Source organism: Prionailurus bengalensis, chromosome B3, assembly GCF_016509475.1.
Source record: "Prionailurus bengalensis isolate Pbe53 chromosome B3, Fcat_Pben_1.1_paternal_pri, whole genome shotgun sequence".
Taxonomy (NCBI): Eukaryota; Metazoa; Chordata; class Mammalia; order Carnivora; family Felidae; genus Prionailurus; species Prionailurus bengalensis.
The window spans coordinates 121,437,454-121,454,331 of NC_057355.1; the positions used below are offsets into that span (position 1 = coordinate 121,437,454).

Genomic DNA, 16,878 nt, shown 5'->3' on the forward strand with positions numbered 1-16,878 from the left:
AAAGAACAGTCACAGTCCAAAAAAAAACATACCAATAAAAGGCATCTTGGAGCCTTGAGGAATAAGCTGTATCAGAAGAAAACCAGAGTAGGCTTTGCAGGGGATAGATTATTATTTTTTTACCAGGTGAAAACGGCAGAGACTTGCGTGAAGGCAGAGAAGTGCGGGAGAGCATGGTTGTGAGAGCGTGGCGAGCAAGTAGGGGATGGCTCGGGTTGAGGAGGGAAAGTTAAGTGCGCCATTCTGAGGAGAGTTTATCCTGGTATCTGCCCAGTTCATTAATGTCGCCTGAAGGAGTCAGGGGCAGGTGTGTGTGTTTTAATATTGCTCCGTCTTTTTTTTTTTTTTTAATGTTTTTATTTATTTTTGAGACAGAGAGAGACAGAGCATGAGCAGGGGAGAGGCAGAGAGAGAGGGAGACACAGAATCCGAAGCAGGCTCCAGGCTCTGAGCTGTCAGCACAGAGCCCAATGCGGGGCTCGAACTCACGGACTGTGACATCGTGACCTGCGCTGAAGTCGGACGCTTAACCGATGAGCCCCCCAGGCACCCCTGCTCCGTCTTTTTACCTCATGTTTCTACTGTCTCTTCCCCATTCATATCTGGCAAACTCTTCCAGTCATTCTGGATGAGGCCCAGCGCTAACCGTTACCCTGTGCGCCTTCTGCGCTCATCTCGCAGAGGTGGCCTTCTTACCCGTGGCCTCCACCTTGTGTTGTAGTTCAATTTCACGTCTTCTGCCACCTCCTTTAAAGCGAAGACCTGAACATCTGTGTACCCCTGTCCCTCACCGCGATATCTGACATGCAGTAGCCACTAACATAACTGAAGGAACGTGAATGCCGTAACTCAACATGTTTCCATCTGTAGGATCTGAGCTTCAGTGTCCGGCACTGAAGTTCCGGAACTCAGTCCGGAACCCCGGCACTGAGCTGCTCAAAACCCTACTGTGGCACGAAGACCTTTTTGTGTGTGCAGCGCACTCCCACCTACTAGAACCGTGCGCTGCACACTCGAAGGGATTAGACGACTGAAAACAGTACTCAGCCCAGCGACTTCCACCCAGTGGAATCCATATTAAAGCAGAGCAGTGTCTCACAGTGTTCGCTAAGCTGTCTACGGTTATTCTCCTCACCTGGCCTTTTTTCAAGGACTGTGTGGCTGTTTGAGTAGCACTGTTTACTTACAGCCCTGACTAACCTCGGCTACACTCACAAGGAAAAGTTTCTTCATATTCTAATAAACACACAATCTATATTTGGTACCAGCTTCATGTCACATTTTCTCTCTTACGTTTTGCAAATATACCCTGGTCTGCACCCTGCCACAGGGATCCAAACAGCTCAGCGGTCTTCTGACAGACAGAGCTGTAACACGGTATTCACATGTGTAGTTAAATATATGTTACATACTGATCAAACTTCCACTTTTGTGAAGTTGCCTCGGCACGGAAGAGTGGAGAATCTCTCTTAAGGCTTTAGTGAAGAGAGGCATTGTAATTCAACAGCAGACCATCCTAATGATGTACCCCGATGCGTGCTATGGTAGGATGGCAGGCCACTCCACTAGGATAGTACCTTCAAGCTAAGTTTTCTTTTCCTTTTAAAATGTGTTACCCAAGTAACTGCATAACAAATTATCTCCCAGTTTAGCAGCTTAAAACAACAAACATTATTATCTCAGTTTCTGTGGGTCAGGAATTAAGAAGCAGTTTAACTGCTCGGTTCTGGCTCAGGCTCTTTCATGAGGGTGTAGTTAAGATGGCCGCCGAGTGGGTTGCAGTCATCTGAAGGCTTGCTTGGGGCTGGAGGATCCACTTCCATGATGGCTCACTCTCACATGGATGGTGAGATCATGCTGGCTATTGGCAGGAGGCCTCACTTCCTCACCACATGGACTTCTGCACAGGGCTGCCTGCATGTCCTCATGACATGGCAGCTGGCTTCCTCCTCATGACATGGCAGCTGGCTTCCCCCAGAGCGAATGACTCAAGAGAAAGACTGAAGCCAATGTCTTTTATGACCCAGCCTCAGAAGGCTTTTATGACCCAGCCTCAGAAGTCCTACACCATCGTTTAAAAAAATTGTTTTAATTGTGGCAAAATACACATAACATAAAATTTACCATTTCTAACTGTTTTTAAGTGCACAGCTCAGTAGCATTAAGTACATGACATTATTGTGCAACCACCGCCACCATCCACTTCCAGAACTCTTTCATCTTGCAGAACTGAAACTCTGTAGCCATTAAACACTAACTTCCCCTTCTCTCTCCCCCCAGCTGCTGGCAGTCACTAGCCCACTTTTTGTCTCTATGAATTGGGACTATGCTAGGTACCCCATATAAGTGGAATCATACACTATTTGTCCTTTTGTGATGGACTTAATTCGTGCAGGGTAATATCCTCTAGGTCCATGCATAGTGTGACATCTGTCAGAATTTTCCTCTTTATGGCTGAGAATATTCTGTGGTAGGTATATACTACATTTTGTTTATCCATTTATCTGTCAGTGGATACTTGGAATGCTTCCCCATTTTGGCGGTTGTAAATAATGCGGCTCTTAACGCGGGCGTACAGATACTTGTTCGTGTCCCTGCTTTCATTTCGAGTATATATCCGGTGTGGAATTGCCAGATCACATGATAATTCTGTTTTTTCCAGGCTAAATGGATCCACTTTATTTTTCTTGTATGAACATACTACGTGGTGGCCATGGATGGGGTCTGGCCCTTCCACATGGAGACTCTGGTGTAGCTCTTTACTGGGTGCTTTGATGCTCAGTGATAACTTTATAGACTTGGTTAACACAGTCTCTTCCTAGAGGTCGGGTGACATAGCTGGAGGTCTTGGAGACGGCATCAAAGGTAGCCTTGACAATGATGCCCAGAGTGGCAGTGCTTCCCCTGGACAAGGTATAGCAGTCATTGATAGCAGCCATCAGCAGCAGCTTTTTGGGCAGAGTAGCTGAGATAATGCCAGTACTTCTCAGGCTAGGGAATGAGGCATACTGGCACGGAGCTTCTGCAGCTGGTCAGCTTGCAAGGGGTGGTGTGGGGCCTCTGATTGAGTCTTGTCCCTGGGTACCCTCGCCGCACAGCGACAGTGGTGAGCTTGGCCAAAGTGATGGTGCCGTGAATGGCAGCGGCTGCCTTCTGAGAGCATTTACCCAGATTGACATGGCTCATGTGGCCCCCGATGGCAACAATGCCTTGAACCTGGTTCACTGCCCAGCCGGGATCTGTTTTTGCACAGGCATAATCCTTAAGCTCACCCTTAATGGTCACCTCTAGGAAAAAGTCCATGACCCCTTAGGCTCCTTGATGGGCAGGGGGAAGAGAGAGATTTCCTCCAGGGACTCAGCAATCCTGTCCTTGCCAGGTGGCCCAGCTTGGTGACAGGGAACCACACTTGTCCTTGGCCTTGCCTCAGTGAGCTCTGTGGCTCAAGACACCTGCAGCTCCAGAAGCTGTTGCCCAGACCTCTGGAAGTCGCTGCTTTCCAGGCTTCCTACAGCACACGCACGCATCCTCTGCCATTTGGTGTTTTCTTGGAGGAGAAGAGCAATTCTATTTTTAATGTTTCGAACAACCATCATCCTGTTTTACACAGCCGCTGCAACATTTTACATTCCCACCAGCAGTGCATAAAGGTTACGGTTTCTCCACATCTTCACCCACACTTGGCATTTTCTTTCTTTCTTTCTTTCTTTCTTTCTTTCTTTCTTTCTTTCTTTCTTTCTTTCTTTCTTTCTTTCTTTCTTTCTTTCTTTCTTTCTTTCTTTCTTTCTTTCTTTCTTTCTTTCTTTCTTTCTTTCTTTCTTTCTTTCTTTCTTTCTTTCTTTCTTTCTTTCTTTCTTTCTTTCTTTTTTGATAGTAGCCATCCTAATGGTTGGGAGGTGGTATCACTGTGGTTTTGATTTGCATTTCCCTAGTGATTAGTGATGCTGAGCATCCTTTCATATGCCTGTTGGCCATTTATTTGTATATCTTCTTTCCAGAAATGCCTATTCAGGATTTTAATAGAGTAGTTTGGTTTTTTGTTTTTCTGAATTTGGGGAGTTCTCTATGTATTTTCTGTATTAGTCCTTGATCAGATATGATTTGCAAATAGTTTTTTCCCATTTCGTAGGTTGCCTTTTTATTCTGTTGATGGTGTCCTTTGAGATGCAGAAGTTTATCATTTTGATGAAGTACAATATTTCCATTTTTTTTCATTGCCTGTGCCTTTGGTGTCCAGGAGGGCGTTGTCAAATCCAATGTCATGAAGCTTTTGCTCTTTGTTTTCTTCTAAGAGTCATATCATTTTAGCTCTTAACATTCAGGTCCTTCAAGCACACTATGTTTGCTGCATCCATGGCGCTGGGATAGGAACAGCAGGGACCGGGGGACGCTGGAGGCCATCTGGAGGGTTGACACCCACAATAATTCAGGTATCTTGTTTTTAAAGTTAAGCAATTCTAGGGGCACCTGGGTGGCTCAGTCTGTTAAGCCTCCAGCTCTTGATCTGAGCTCAGGTTTTGATCTCAGGGTTGTGAGTTCAAACCCCGCGTTGGGATCCACACTGGGCATGGAGCCTACTTAAAAAAAAGTTGGGTAATTCTGTAAGATTTAGAATGACAATGGGAATCCTTTGTTCTTTCTTTCCCCACTGCTACAATCTTAATCTCCACACCTCAGAGATGCTTGCTTTCAATTATTTCTTTTAAGCACTTTCTTCTGTTATTTACCTTCATATTTCTAAGTCTGCCATTTCTGGCTTTGCATTTTATGTATTATTTATTAACTTCCTATCAGGAGATGGAAGTTTAGCATTCTCATACTACCCCCACCCCCCGCCCCCACCCCGGCATAACCCCCACCACACCCACACACACTTCCCTTCCTCCCATCCTTGCCCTGTACGATAATATCATGTGTTGTTCAATCAATGTTCACTGTTTTCATTATCATAACTATTCCTTCAGAAACTTCTGGGCCTCTTAGGGTCCTCATTTCTTCTCTCCTATTTATCCATTTCTCTGTTGTCTGAATTTCTGAGGGATTCTCTTAATAATGCCTTCTACTATCTGTTTACCTACAGCCAACTCGGTACATGTTGTGAAATGAAGAAATGTTCTGAGTTTCAAATTTCTTCCAGTTCAAGACAGTTCACACATTGCCTCAAACCCATGGTGGGAGGTGAGGGGAATATATATGTGTATACACGCACGCGCACACACACACACACACACACACACACATTGTAATTGATATAAAATACACAATACATATAACTATGTGTTTTCCAATTTTCTACAGACTTAAATATTTCTGCACTTAATTAGTTGGACAAAATAATACATACATGTAGCCACACCATGCAACAATCACACAAATATATACAGATTGTGGGGAGATAAACAGCCCTCTCCTCAGAGATAGTCACAGTTAAGAAATTGATTTGTGTATTTTGTGCTTTTCTGAGGCTTTTTTTCCTTCCTAATGTCTCCATGGTTGTTTTTTTTTTTTTTTGGTCTATTTATATAAACCTACTTAAATATTTTCAGCTACTATGCAGTTTTCCAAAGTTTGAATATGCGCTCTAATTTATTATACCACTCTCCTAGTAAAGAGTAAGTCGTATCCCATTTAGGTATCTGCGGTGAGCACCTTGTACATACATCTGTGTGCGCTTGTGCAAGTATTTCTATAGGGTATGTTCCAAGTGGAATTTGTTGGGTCAAATGCTATGTATACTTGGAATTTTTTATAGTCACTGTCGAACTGGCCTCTCAAAAGGCTTTACCAGTATAGCCTCCAGTCTGGAGTTCAGAAGTATGCCCTTTCTCCACACTTTTGCCAGCATTACACCATTGATCTTCTGAACTGTCACATCTTTTTCATAAGCTCCCTCCCATTTTTACTGACCCTGAGATTAGAATAGAATCTATCTTTGGAAATATCAGGGACGCTTTGTTTTAGGGGACGACCACAACTGAGATCGGGCCCGGATGGGGAAGGTAAAGGGTTCTCAGTGGTCTCTTTCTTTTCATAATGTCAACTAAGACCAGAAAGAATCTCTGTGAGTCAGCTTCTTTCCGCCACACTGCTTAGGTGCTTTTCTCTCCTGCTTTTGTTTTTGACTGATTTCATCCAAGGAGCCTGACCCTTCCCCCTCCTGAAGTAATGAATAACCAGAAAAGTCACAGAGCCCAGCACTGAGTGAAGGAAGCTTAAGGAAAATATTAAAGAGGAAGAAAAGTGTTTGATGTACTTTTAATATAAAATGTGGAAAAAGCAGAGGAAGGGTGGGGGTTGGGGAAGGGAGGGGGAGAAAGATTATTCACGGTAATGGGAACCAAATGTTGGCTGGGCCCGGCGGCTTTTCAAAGTGATAATAACGTAGAGCCAGCAGCACAGGGCACGCCTTAACCCTTCCCTACCTGCACAGCTCCTTCTAGGCAGCTTTTCGGGGGCGGGGTCCACTTGGAAGAGGTCCTGGTACGTGGAGAATTTCTGTTCCCCTCCTGCCACCGTGACGAAAGAAGGAAGGTGGAGGCGAGTGGTAGAACAATGAGTGGCCACCTGCCTGCTGAGACCCCGCCCTCTGTGTCGGAATCTCTCTCTCTGGGCCGGGCTTTCGTAATCTCGGGCAAGGAGCAGCCTGCTTGACCCAGAGCTCACCGGCCGTGAGCGACCAGATCATCTCCCTTTGCTGTGTAAAAGGGGACTTAGCCAGAGCTGAGGTCCCAAGGAACAGACAGGCGCGCGCTCTCCATCAGTAATAACCCCACTGCACGAAGGCCCCCCCGCCGTGGAGGCTCAAGTCCTCTTGGGTGCCAAGTACGTGCCCTTGTGTGAAGGCTCGGGCCTCTGTTTCTCTTGGGAGTCTTCTCATGCCTCTGTGGGATTGACATGGAAAGACTGTTCAGAGCTGAAGGGCGCTCCCTGACTTATGACTTCCAGGTGGTCAGGGACAGGCCTGTCAGCCTAGCCGTTTATCTGTGGAGGGAGAAGGGAAAGGGCGAAGGGACGGAGATCCTGCTTCAGGTGGCTCTTCACTTCCATCTGGGTTCAAACTTTGTTTAGGCACTTTTAAAAGTCCATCTCGTAGGGGCGCCTGGATGGCTCAGTCGGTTAAGCGTCCGACTTCGTCTCAGGTCGTGATCTCACGGTTTGTGAGTTCGAGCCCCACATCAGGCTCTGTGCTGACAACTCAGAGCCTGGAACCTGCTTCGGATTCTGTGTCTCCCTCTTTCTCTGCCCCTCCCTGGCTCACTCTCTCTCTCTCTCTCTCAAAAATAAATAAAATTTTAAAAAGTCCCCCCCAAAAAAAAGTCCATCTTGTATAAGAAAGAAGGAAGCCTTGTTTTGTTTTGTTTTGTTTTTTAATTTTTTTTTCAACTTTTTTTTTTAAATTTATTTTTGGGACAGAGAGAGACAGAGCATGAACGGGGGAGGGGCAGAGAGAGAGGGAGACACAGAATCGGAAACAAGCTCCAGGCTCTGAGCCATCAGCCCAGAGCCTGACGCGGGGCTCAAACTCACGGACCGTGAGATCGTGACCTGGCTGAAGTCGGACGCTTAACCGACTGCGCCACCCAGGCGCCCCTTAATTTTATTTTTTTTAATGTTTATTTATTTTTTGAGAGACAGAGAGAGAATGCGAGTGGGGGAGGGGCGGAGAGAGAGGGAGACACAGAATCCGAAGCAGGCTCCAGGCTCCGAGCTGTCAGCACAGAGCCCGACTCGGGGCTCGAACTCACAAACCGTGAGATCATGACCTGAGCCGAAACCAAATGCTTAACCGACTGAGCCACCCAGGCGCCCCCGTTGTGGTTCATTTTTTTTGCCTGTTGACATGCCATCGCTGCAGCACCATTTGTTAGCAAGCAGATGGCTTTAAAATGGTGATCCTTCCTCCATCGGGTTGGTTTTTCTAGCTTTGTCAAAAATCAGTTGAGCATATTTGTGTGGGTCTTGGATGATTTGATTTGATTTTACTTTACTTTAAATATTTTATTTTCAGTAGTGAGTCTTTAATTGTTTTTTTTCTTTTTAAGTAGGCTCTATACCCATCCTGGGGCTTGAACTCACAACCCTGAGATCAAGAGTCGCATGCTTCACTGACTGAACCAGCCAATGACGCTGAGTCTTGGATGATTTTAAGTATTCCTAAAACAAAGGCCTATAGCAATAACTTTATTAGAAAATCTTCAGCAAATGCTATGTTAGGTTCTAATTTTCTGTTCTTCAACGTACCTTTGATATCCTACCGATTTAGGTTCAAAGCAGCTCTTTCACTTCCTCTGTATGTGCGGGTTGACCTGCTACTCAGTGTAAGCCTTGGTGTCCTCGTCTTAATACAGAATAGTGACTTGTTGCAGTGGGTTGCTGTCGGGACTAAGCACGGCTCAGCTTGAAATCAGGCGCGTAGAGAGTCCTCGCTCTAATGGTAGTAGCGATGATGAGAGTCGCCTGCCTGGCCATCCATCCTAAGCCACGCTTACTCACGCTCCTTGCCTTCCCCAAAGCTTAGCTGTCTTTAGCCTTTCCATCATAGTGTCTTCACGCGTGCATGAGTGATCCCAACGAAAGCTGCTGTGCTGTGCTTTCCTTAGATGACACTTTTGACCAGTCACATTTTATTTCCGAACACGGTATACGCGAGATTGCCATCTTACCAGCTTTAATGACAGTATCTCTCTACCCGTCACCACCCCCACTGTTTAGCCACACTGGATTTCCTGTTCTTCCCTGCTCGTTTATGTGCTACTCCTTCTACCTGGAATGTCCCTTCCTGTTGTCAAATTGCTGGTCGTCTTCTGAGATCATTTCTACTTTGAAGCCTTTCTCGATTTCCCCCATAGGAAGTTGCTCTCTTCCTCTTGTTTTCTAAAGCTAGTGTCCTGTTTCCAGCACGGTGGCACCCAGAGTTTGGGGAGTCACAGGAGTTGTTCTTTCTTAATTTGAAAAAATATACACATTTTCTTTATGATACATGAATACATAAGATATATCCCTATGTGTTCCTGTTAACATTAAATGATAAAAACAAGATAATATAATCACAGTGTGCTGGAATAATATGAATGATATGTGCCAGAGTACCATGATTGCAGAATAGGATTATGGGTGACATTTTGGTCTGCTTAGTTACACTTTTCAGTTCTTGGACATTTTCATAGTCAGCATGTATTAATTTTTAAATTGACTTTTATGTTCTTCAATGTGCCTTACAGTTTATTATTAATTCAGAAATGCTCTTATTTGAAACAATAAGATTCTTTTTTTTTTTTTTTAAAGTTTATTTATTTATTTTGAGAGAGAGCGAGCAAGAGCGGGGGAGAGGCAGACAAAGAGGGAGACAGAATCCCAAGCAGGCTCCACACTGTCAGCACAGAGCCTGACGTGAGCTCGAACTCACGAACCACGAGATCATGACCTGAGCCGAAATCCAGAGTCGGATGCTTAACCGACGGAGCCATCCAGGCGCCCTCAAACAATAAGATTCTTCTTGTGCTTTTGAACTTAAATCTATAGAATTCCAAAGTTATATTGAAGTACAGAAAATTAGAACCTACGTAGCATTGCTAAAGATTTTCTAATAAACAATTATTGCTATAGGCCTTTGTTTTAGGAATACTTAATATTTGTTAAAGAGGGGAACAAAAGAAAGGGAGGAAAAAAAGAGCTAACATTTATTGAGTGGCCAGTTCATGCCAGATCCTGTACTTCTGTATTCCTGAAAACATGAGCATTTTTACCCTCAAGTACAGATGATGAATAGCTGTGGAAATGTTACCATTTGAGGGGCACCTGGGTGGCTCAAGTCAGTTAAGCATCAACTTCGGCTTGGGTCATGATCTCACAGTTCGCGGGTTCGAGCCCCGCGTCGGGCTCTGTGCTGACAGCTCAGAGCCTGGAGCCTGCTTTGAATGCTGTGTCTCCTCTCTCTCTACACCCTCCCCCACTTCTCTCTCAAAAATAAACATTAAAAAAAAAAAAGAAATGTTACCATTTAAGTCTAGCTCTTTCTTTTTTCTTTTTTCTTTTTTATTGTTAAATATAGTACCTCTTTAAAACAAATGCAGTACCTCTTAATCTCTTCCACTTATTTTGCCTATCCCCCCACCACCTCCCCTCTGGCAACTGCTAGTTCTCTGTGTTTACAAATCTGCTTTTGGTTTTTGTTTTGTTTTTAGATTCCACTTGGGAGTGAAATCATATAGTATCTGGCTTTCTCTGACTTATTTCACTTAGCGTAATACCCTCTAGATGTATCCATGTTGTCACATATGACAAAATCCCATTCTTTTTTATGGCTGAGTAATATTCTGCGTGTGTGTGTGTGTGTGTGTGTGTGTGTGTGTGTGTGTTGCTTCTGTATCGTGGCTGTTGTAAATAATGCTGCAGTAAACATAGGAGTGCATATATCTTTTGGACTTAGTGTTTTCATTTTCTGTGGGTAAATGCCCAGCACTGGAATTACTGGATCCTACGGTATTTCTATTTTTAACTTTTTGAGGAACCTCCATACCGTTTTCCACAGTGGCTGCTCCAATTTACGTTCCTACCAACAGTGCACGAGTGTTCCTTTTTTCCCACGTCCTCACCAACATTTGTTGTTTCTTGTCTTTTTGATACTAGCCATTCTGACTGGTGTGAGGTGGTATCTCATTGTGTTTTTGATTTGCATTTTCCAGACAATAAGTGACGATGAGCATCTTTTCACGTATCTTTGGCCATTTGTACATCGTCTTTGGGAAAATGTCTATTCAGGTCCTCTGCCCGTTTTAAATTCAGATTATTTGTGGGGTTTTTTGATACTGAGTTGTGTAAATTTTTTATATATGCTGGATATTAGCCTTTTATTGGACATAGCTGCAGATACCTTCTTCTATTTAGTAGGTTACCTTGTCATTCTGTTGATAGTTTCCTTCGCCGTGCAGAAGCTTTTTATTTTGGTGTAGTCTCGATAGTTTATTTTTTCTTTTGTTTCCCTTGCCTGGGAGGCATATCTAGAAAAATGTTGCCAAGGCCAATGTCCAAGAGATTACTGCTGTGTTTTCGTTTAGGAGTTTTATGGTTTCAGGTTTCACATTTAGGTCTTTAATCTGTTTTGAGTTTATTTTTGTATATGGTGTGAGAAAGCAGTTCAGTGTCATTCTTTTGCATGTGGCTGTCCAGTTTTCCCGACACCATTTATTGAAGAGACTATCTGTCCCCCGTTGTACATTCTTGCCTCCTTTGTTCAAAGATTAATGGGCCATATAAGCATGGGTTTATTTCTGGGCTCTCTATCTTGTTCCCTTGATCTATGTATCTGTTTTGTGCCAGTACCAGATTTTTTTATTACTATAGCTTTGTAGTGTATTTTGAAATCTGGGATTGTGATACCTCCAGCTTTGTTCTTTCTTGATTGCTGTAGCGATTTGGGATCATGTGTGGCTCCGTTTGAATTTTAGGACTGTTTGTTCTAGTTCTGTGAAAAATGCCAAATTTGGTAGGGATTACATTGAATCTGTAGATTGCTTTGAGTAGGATGGACATTTCAACGGTGTTGGTGTCCAGCTCTTTCCGGTATGAAAGTTTCTGCTGTTTTTACTACTTTAATTTTCCTCCTTTTAGAGGAAAATCGGTACTGGCATTTTCACATTGACATCCTCGACTAGTCGAAGACCTAGTTATTAATGATGATAATGTGCAAAAGAGAGGCCGAAATATTTCTGAAAATAAACTATCATTTGTGGAATATAAGAAACAACCTGTGAACAGAAGTGGAGAACAATTCTGTTAGAAGCTGAAACAGTTTGGCATTATAAATATCTTTACCATCATCTGTGACTTTGTACAATTTTTCACTTTCACTGGACACTAATATCATGCTTTGTGTGTGGGCAGAAAAACATCACTAGCCTGAAGAGCTAACTATAAGTATATGGCTTATATTTAGAATTTGGATTAAATTTCTGTTTGCTTTGTCTGCTGCCTTTCTGGCTATAACTTAATTTCTTTCACAGATTCGAACAAGCAGTTCAGGCAGATTGGGATGACTACTATAGTCTTGTTGGTTTCTTACAGTGGCCTCATCATACAAGTGCTGGTCAACAAATCTTATAAATATGATCATTTTAATATAAATAAATCATATAAATAAATCATATAAATAAATCAGTTTAGCCATGGTTTAACGAACATATTATTCGATAGCAATGATATGGTATTTTAGAAGAGAACCATGATATCCTGGAAAGGATGTAAACAAAAAGAAATAATGAAAGATGTCCCTTTTAGCTTCCAGGCCATTTATGGACCTAGTGGGTATGGAACCAGGCCATAGACAGACACAAAGAGAAAGCCCACATTTCTTCATCAGCAAGTGTAATGTCTGAATTTAGAGCTCTAGAAGTAAAGAGTTTTTGTTTGACTCAATCCCTAGAATACAAATTTCATATTCCTATTTTTATCATATTCAAAGCAAAACTGATGAGCTTCTCTATACGAAGAGGACCCATTTTACCATATAAGAATATGGATTGCCTGTTGATCACTGAGAAATCAGGTTATGTCCCCTGGACCCTCAAAAATAAGATCATATATAAGAACTAATAGTAGCCAATAGTAACATGCAGGGCTTATGGTATGCCACACACTAAATGCTTTAGGTACCTTAATTCATTTAAAAGCTTCTACTATGTGCTAGCAACTGTTCTCAAAACTCTACATGTGTTAACTTATTTAGTGCTTGCAGCTACTTTTTAAGAGAAGTACTGTTATCATTCCCATTGTACAGATGAAAAAACTAACCACAGAGAAATGTAGCAGTTTGCCCAAGATAGGCATTGGTGAATGGCAGCCAGGATTCAAACCCAAGCAAGTGGTCACAGAATCCAAGCTCTTAACCACTCTCCGAGGGATTCTCAATGGTGTGTGTCCGAATCACCTGAAGGGCTTGTTAAAACAGATTGCTGGGCCCAAATCCAGAGCTTCTGGTTCCAGTAGGTCTGGGGGTAAGGCTCAATTACTTTCATTTTTAACGAGTTTCTAGTTGCTGCTGCGCGATTGGTTCAGGGGACCACACGTTGAGAATCACTGCGCTGGCACTGGTAATGAATTGGTATTCAGTGCAAGCAGCTGAGGACCAGAATAATGAGTTTTCAGGGGTATCCTGTCAGAGGCAGGTGCCTGCAGCTTGCACTAGCTGTGACCTTGGACTAAGCCCCTCCAGTAAATCTCGGGGACAACACATTTCAGTAGACTTGTCTTGACATAACGGAAGCATGTGCCGTGGTTGCCATGTTATGGACTTGATGAATAAGAGGCCAGTTTCTAGTGTGGTGAAGGATTGTTTCTATAGATTCTATGTTGAAGGTAGCTTGGGAATGGGCTGCTAAAAGCAACACACACACACACACGCTCACACACACACACACACACACACCCCTGCAGTAAGAAAAAAAGACCTGACCATGAGTACACATTTTATTTCCTTCCCTTTGGTCCTATACCTTTAAAAAAAACAAAACAACAACAACAACAACAAAAAAAAACCTCCTTTCTTGTGATTTCCCCAGTATTTTCCCTATTTTATGAAAACAACTTTATAAAGAAAAGAAAAAAGGGCTGGTGGAGAAGGTAAAAAGTTTAAGAAAAGAAAAAGGTAGAGTTTTTGGGTTTTTTTTTTTTTTCCTTTTTTTTTAGTTGTCCCCGATTTCCCTTGGCCACTTGAAGAAAGGGGGCAGAGACAGGTTGCTGAAGCCCAGGCTGTAGGCTTGACCCTTTCAAGTTCCCTGCTGTTTTGCTTCCTGGGGAAAAGAGGAGGAACGAAAGGAGCCTAACTGATGCGATGAGGCAGGAATTCTAAATTTGTGACACTTTGCAAACTGTTTGTGTGCACTGAGTTTGAACCCAGCTACAATTCAGTGTGGAAGTTCTTGGAAACTGGCATGTCAGCTGCCCTAGACAATCTGCACATTAACTTTCACTTTGAAAACTTTTCCTGGCTTGTCTTTGCAGGGTGTGAAAGCTGGGTGACGGTGGGCCAGTTTTACCAAGGCCAGCTGTGCTCGTGTGTACCTGCCTTGTTGTCACAAAGGCATCAGACTTTTCCCTTCATCTGATGAAAACCCCGCTGAGCTGGACTCAAGTCTTCATTGTTGAATGAACTGGTGTCAGGGAGTTCTCTTTTGGCTTTCTTAAAGGTCACTCTTTGCTCACTTCTTTTTTAGTTCACAGCTACATTTTTCAGGCTTCATGTGGTATGCCGGTTATGCCAAAGTAAAGAGCTGGATCAAAGACATTTCTTGTTAATAAGGCTAAGGATCAATCTGTCTTTTCAGATCCAGACTGCTAATAGATAAAGGACAAGGGAGTCTCCGTCTATATAGCTTGCTGACTGCCAGAATCCTAAGTTGCCTTCTAGAACAGTGCTGTGAACTTAACCTTTGAATGGTTAGGTTTTATATCCAGCTTTGTGTTCCATAAAGCTTGCCCCCAGCTTCTCTGCCAGATGTACTGAGAAATCCTAACTTTGTCCTTATTTCCTCCTCCTGGGGATCATTCCATCAATCATGGAGTGGTACAAGTGTGGAGACGGCAGAAGTCTGGTTCACATTCTGTATCCATTGTCAAGTCCAGCTGGCTGGGGCCTCACTGTACTTTTAAAGGACAGGCATCTCAACGCTTAGCTTTTTGACACGATACCTCAGTGTGTTCCTCCCAAATTTATATCGTTGTCATACCATATTTAATAAACTCAAAGTAAAAGTAGTCAAAGTCTTCCTTAGACATCTTCCAGCTATCACTACTGCTTCCTTTTCCTTTTCTAGATCTCTGCTTATTGAATGAATAATCAGAAACCTCCCTTCTTAATTGCTTGCAGTTCTGTATTTCAAGTTATATATCTTATTTGGACCCTGCTCTCACATTTTTTTAAAATTTTTTAAATGTTTGTTTATTTTTGAGAGAGAGAGAGAGAGCAGGGGGGAGGCAGAGAGAGAAGGAGACACAGAATCTGAAGCAGGCTCCAGGCTCTGAGCTGTCAGCACAGAGCCCAACGTGGGGCTCGAACCCATGAGCTGTGAGATCATGAACAGAGCCAAAGTTGGATGCTTAATTAACTGAGCCACCCGGCCCCCCACCACCCCGCCCCGGCTCTCACTTTTTTTTTTTTTTTTTCAACGTTTATTTATTTTTGGGACAGAGAGAGACAGAGCATGAACGGGGGAGGGGCAGAGACAGAGGGAGACACAGAATCGGAAACAAGCTCCAGGCTCTGAGCCATCAGCCCAGAGCCCGACGCGGGGCTCGAACCCACGGACCGTGAGATCGTGACCTGGCTGAAGTCGGACGCCCAACCGACTGCGCCACCCAGGCGCCCCCCGGCTCTCACATTTTAATCTCTTTTCATTCTTCCCTTTTTTTGGTGGGGGGAGCTTCTGTTGATTTTTAGCATGTTGTCCTACTTTTACTCTTGGCTTTTCTATTAAAAGAAGGGTAGTAAACAATAGGTGACTGATTTATTTTCAGGGTACCAGTTGATATACAGTCTCTTCCTTATTTAGGGTCTTAGTTTTCAGGGTGCATCTTCCCCTATCCAAATCCTGTTCTCTTCAAGGTCAATGAAATTCACAAGAATCATGGTATTGAATCAATCGTATTCTCTCTACCTAATAATTGAACTACTATCTCCAAAGAAGGAGCAGTTCTTATGATTACTAATTCATGATTTATGGTTTTAGCCCTTGTGATTCAATGTGTGATTCAATGTGCAAAGAGGCTTATACACTGGGAAAGGAAGGGAAGAGATAGAAATAAATTGGATACTGAATATGTAAACTAGTAACTTGAGATGTCAGTTTCAGGCCCAAATTGAACAGGTTAGCAAAGCAATGACTTGGCAAGCCCTTAGAGAAGGCAAGGGGAATTACTTAAGCCCAGCATTGATTCATGAGAGGAAAAAAATAAAAGCCACGCTACACTAGCCTCATTTCCCTTCATGGTAGAATTTCTTTCGTAAGAGAAGATCAGGGGACTAGGAAAGAATTATCATAACTGGGTTTCAGCACAGCCTAATGAAATCTTGTGAGCACCAAAGGGAAATGTGAACAAGAGAATGCTGTCATTAGGAATATCTGGTTACTAAATAGGCCACTCTACTCAAACAATACGTCAATGTAAGTTTGAGAATTAAGTGTCTGGGGCTTTGTCATTGGCCCCTTAATTCACCATTTTTATCAATGAATTCATTCACCCATTCATATTCATTTAGGTGCCTACTGTATACCGGGCACCTACATAGCTAGAAGACGTACCGATCCCATTTCCAGATGACACAAAGTAGGATGCGATACTGAATATCTGGGATGACAATCGGTATTAACGATGATCTGGTCAGGCCGCAGTGATGCGTCTGGCCCATGGAATTTAGAACTTCGTAAGGAAAAACATAAAGCTCTTCACGTGGCTTCGGAAATTCAAGTGCGAAGAAGGCTTAAGGGTTCAGGTTGGCCTTAAGTATAATAGAAGTTAACAGTGTAGTGAGAACTGCCAAAACCCAGTGCTGCCCTGTGAGAAAATTTTCACAACACACTCTGCCAGATGCAAAAAGCCGACTACAAAGCAGATAGTGCAGAATCACTCTGTGGGAGGGAAATACACACAGAGGAAGAATATACATCAAAATGTTGACAAAGTGTTCATAGTAGCCATCTTTGTTAGTTGGATCTCAGATGACCCTGTCTTTTTGCATTTGTCATGTTTATGGCATTGAGAATATTTTTGTTCCTTAAAAAAATTACTTGTGTTTCATTTTGAAAAGATGTAAGGAGATGTGGGCTCTGCTGGCAGCTGAGGCTTTGGCCAACAGGATTGGGGGTGCGGGGGGAAGACTGTGAT

General features: G+C 43.1%; 2 protein-coding genes across 11 annotated transcripts in view; one reads left to right on the forward strand and one right to left on the reverse strand.

Annotated features, from left to right (window-relative positions):
• Positions 1–16,878, forward strand: part of TTLL5 (tubulin tyrosine ligase like 5) — a 285,893-nt gene that overhangs the window by 162,529 nt on the left and 106,486 nt on the right. The window lies entirely within an intron of this gene.
• Positions 2,554–3,703, reverse strand: LOC122469356 (40S ribosomal protein S2-like). Its single transcript, XM_043556682.1, has one exon. It carries the CDS (start codon positions 3,301–3,303, stop codon positions 2,992–2,994), a length of 312 nt encoding a protein of 103 aa, XP_043412617.1. The 5' UTR covers positions 3,304–3,703; the 3' UTR covers positions 2,554–2,991.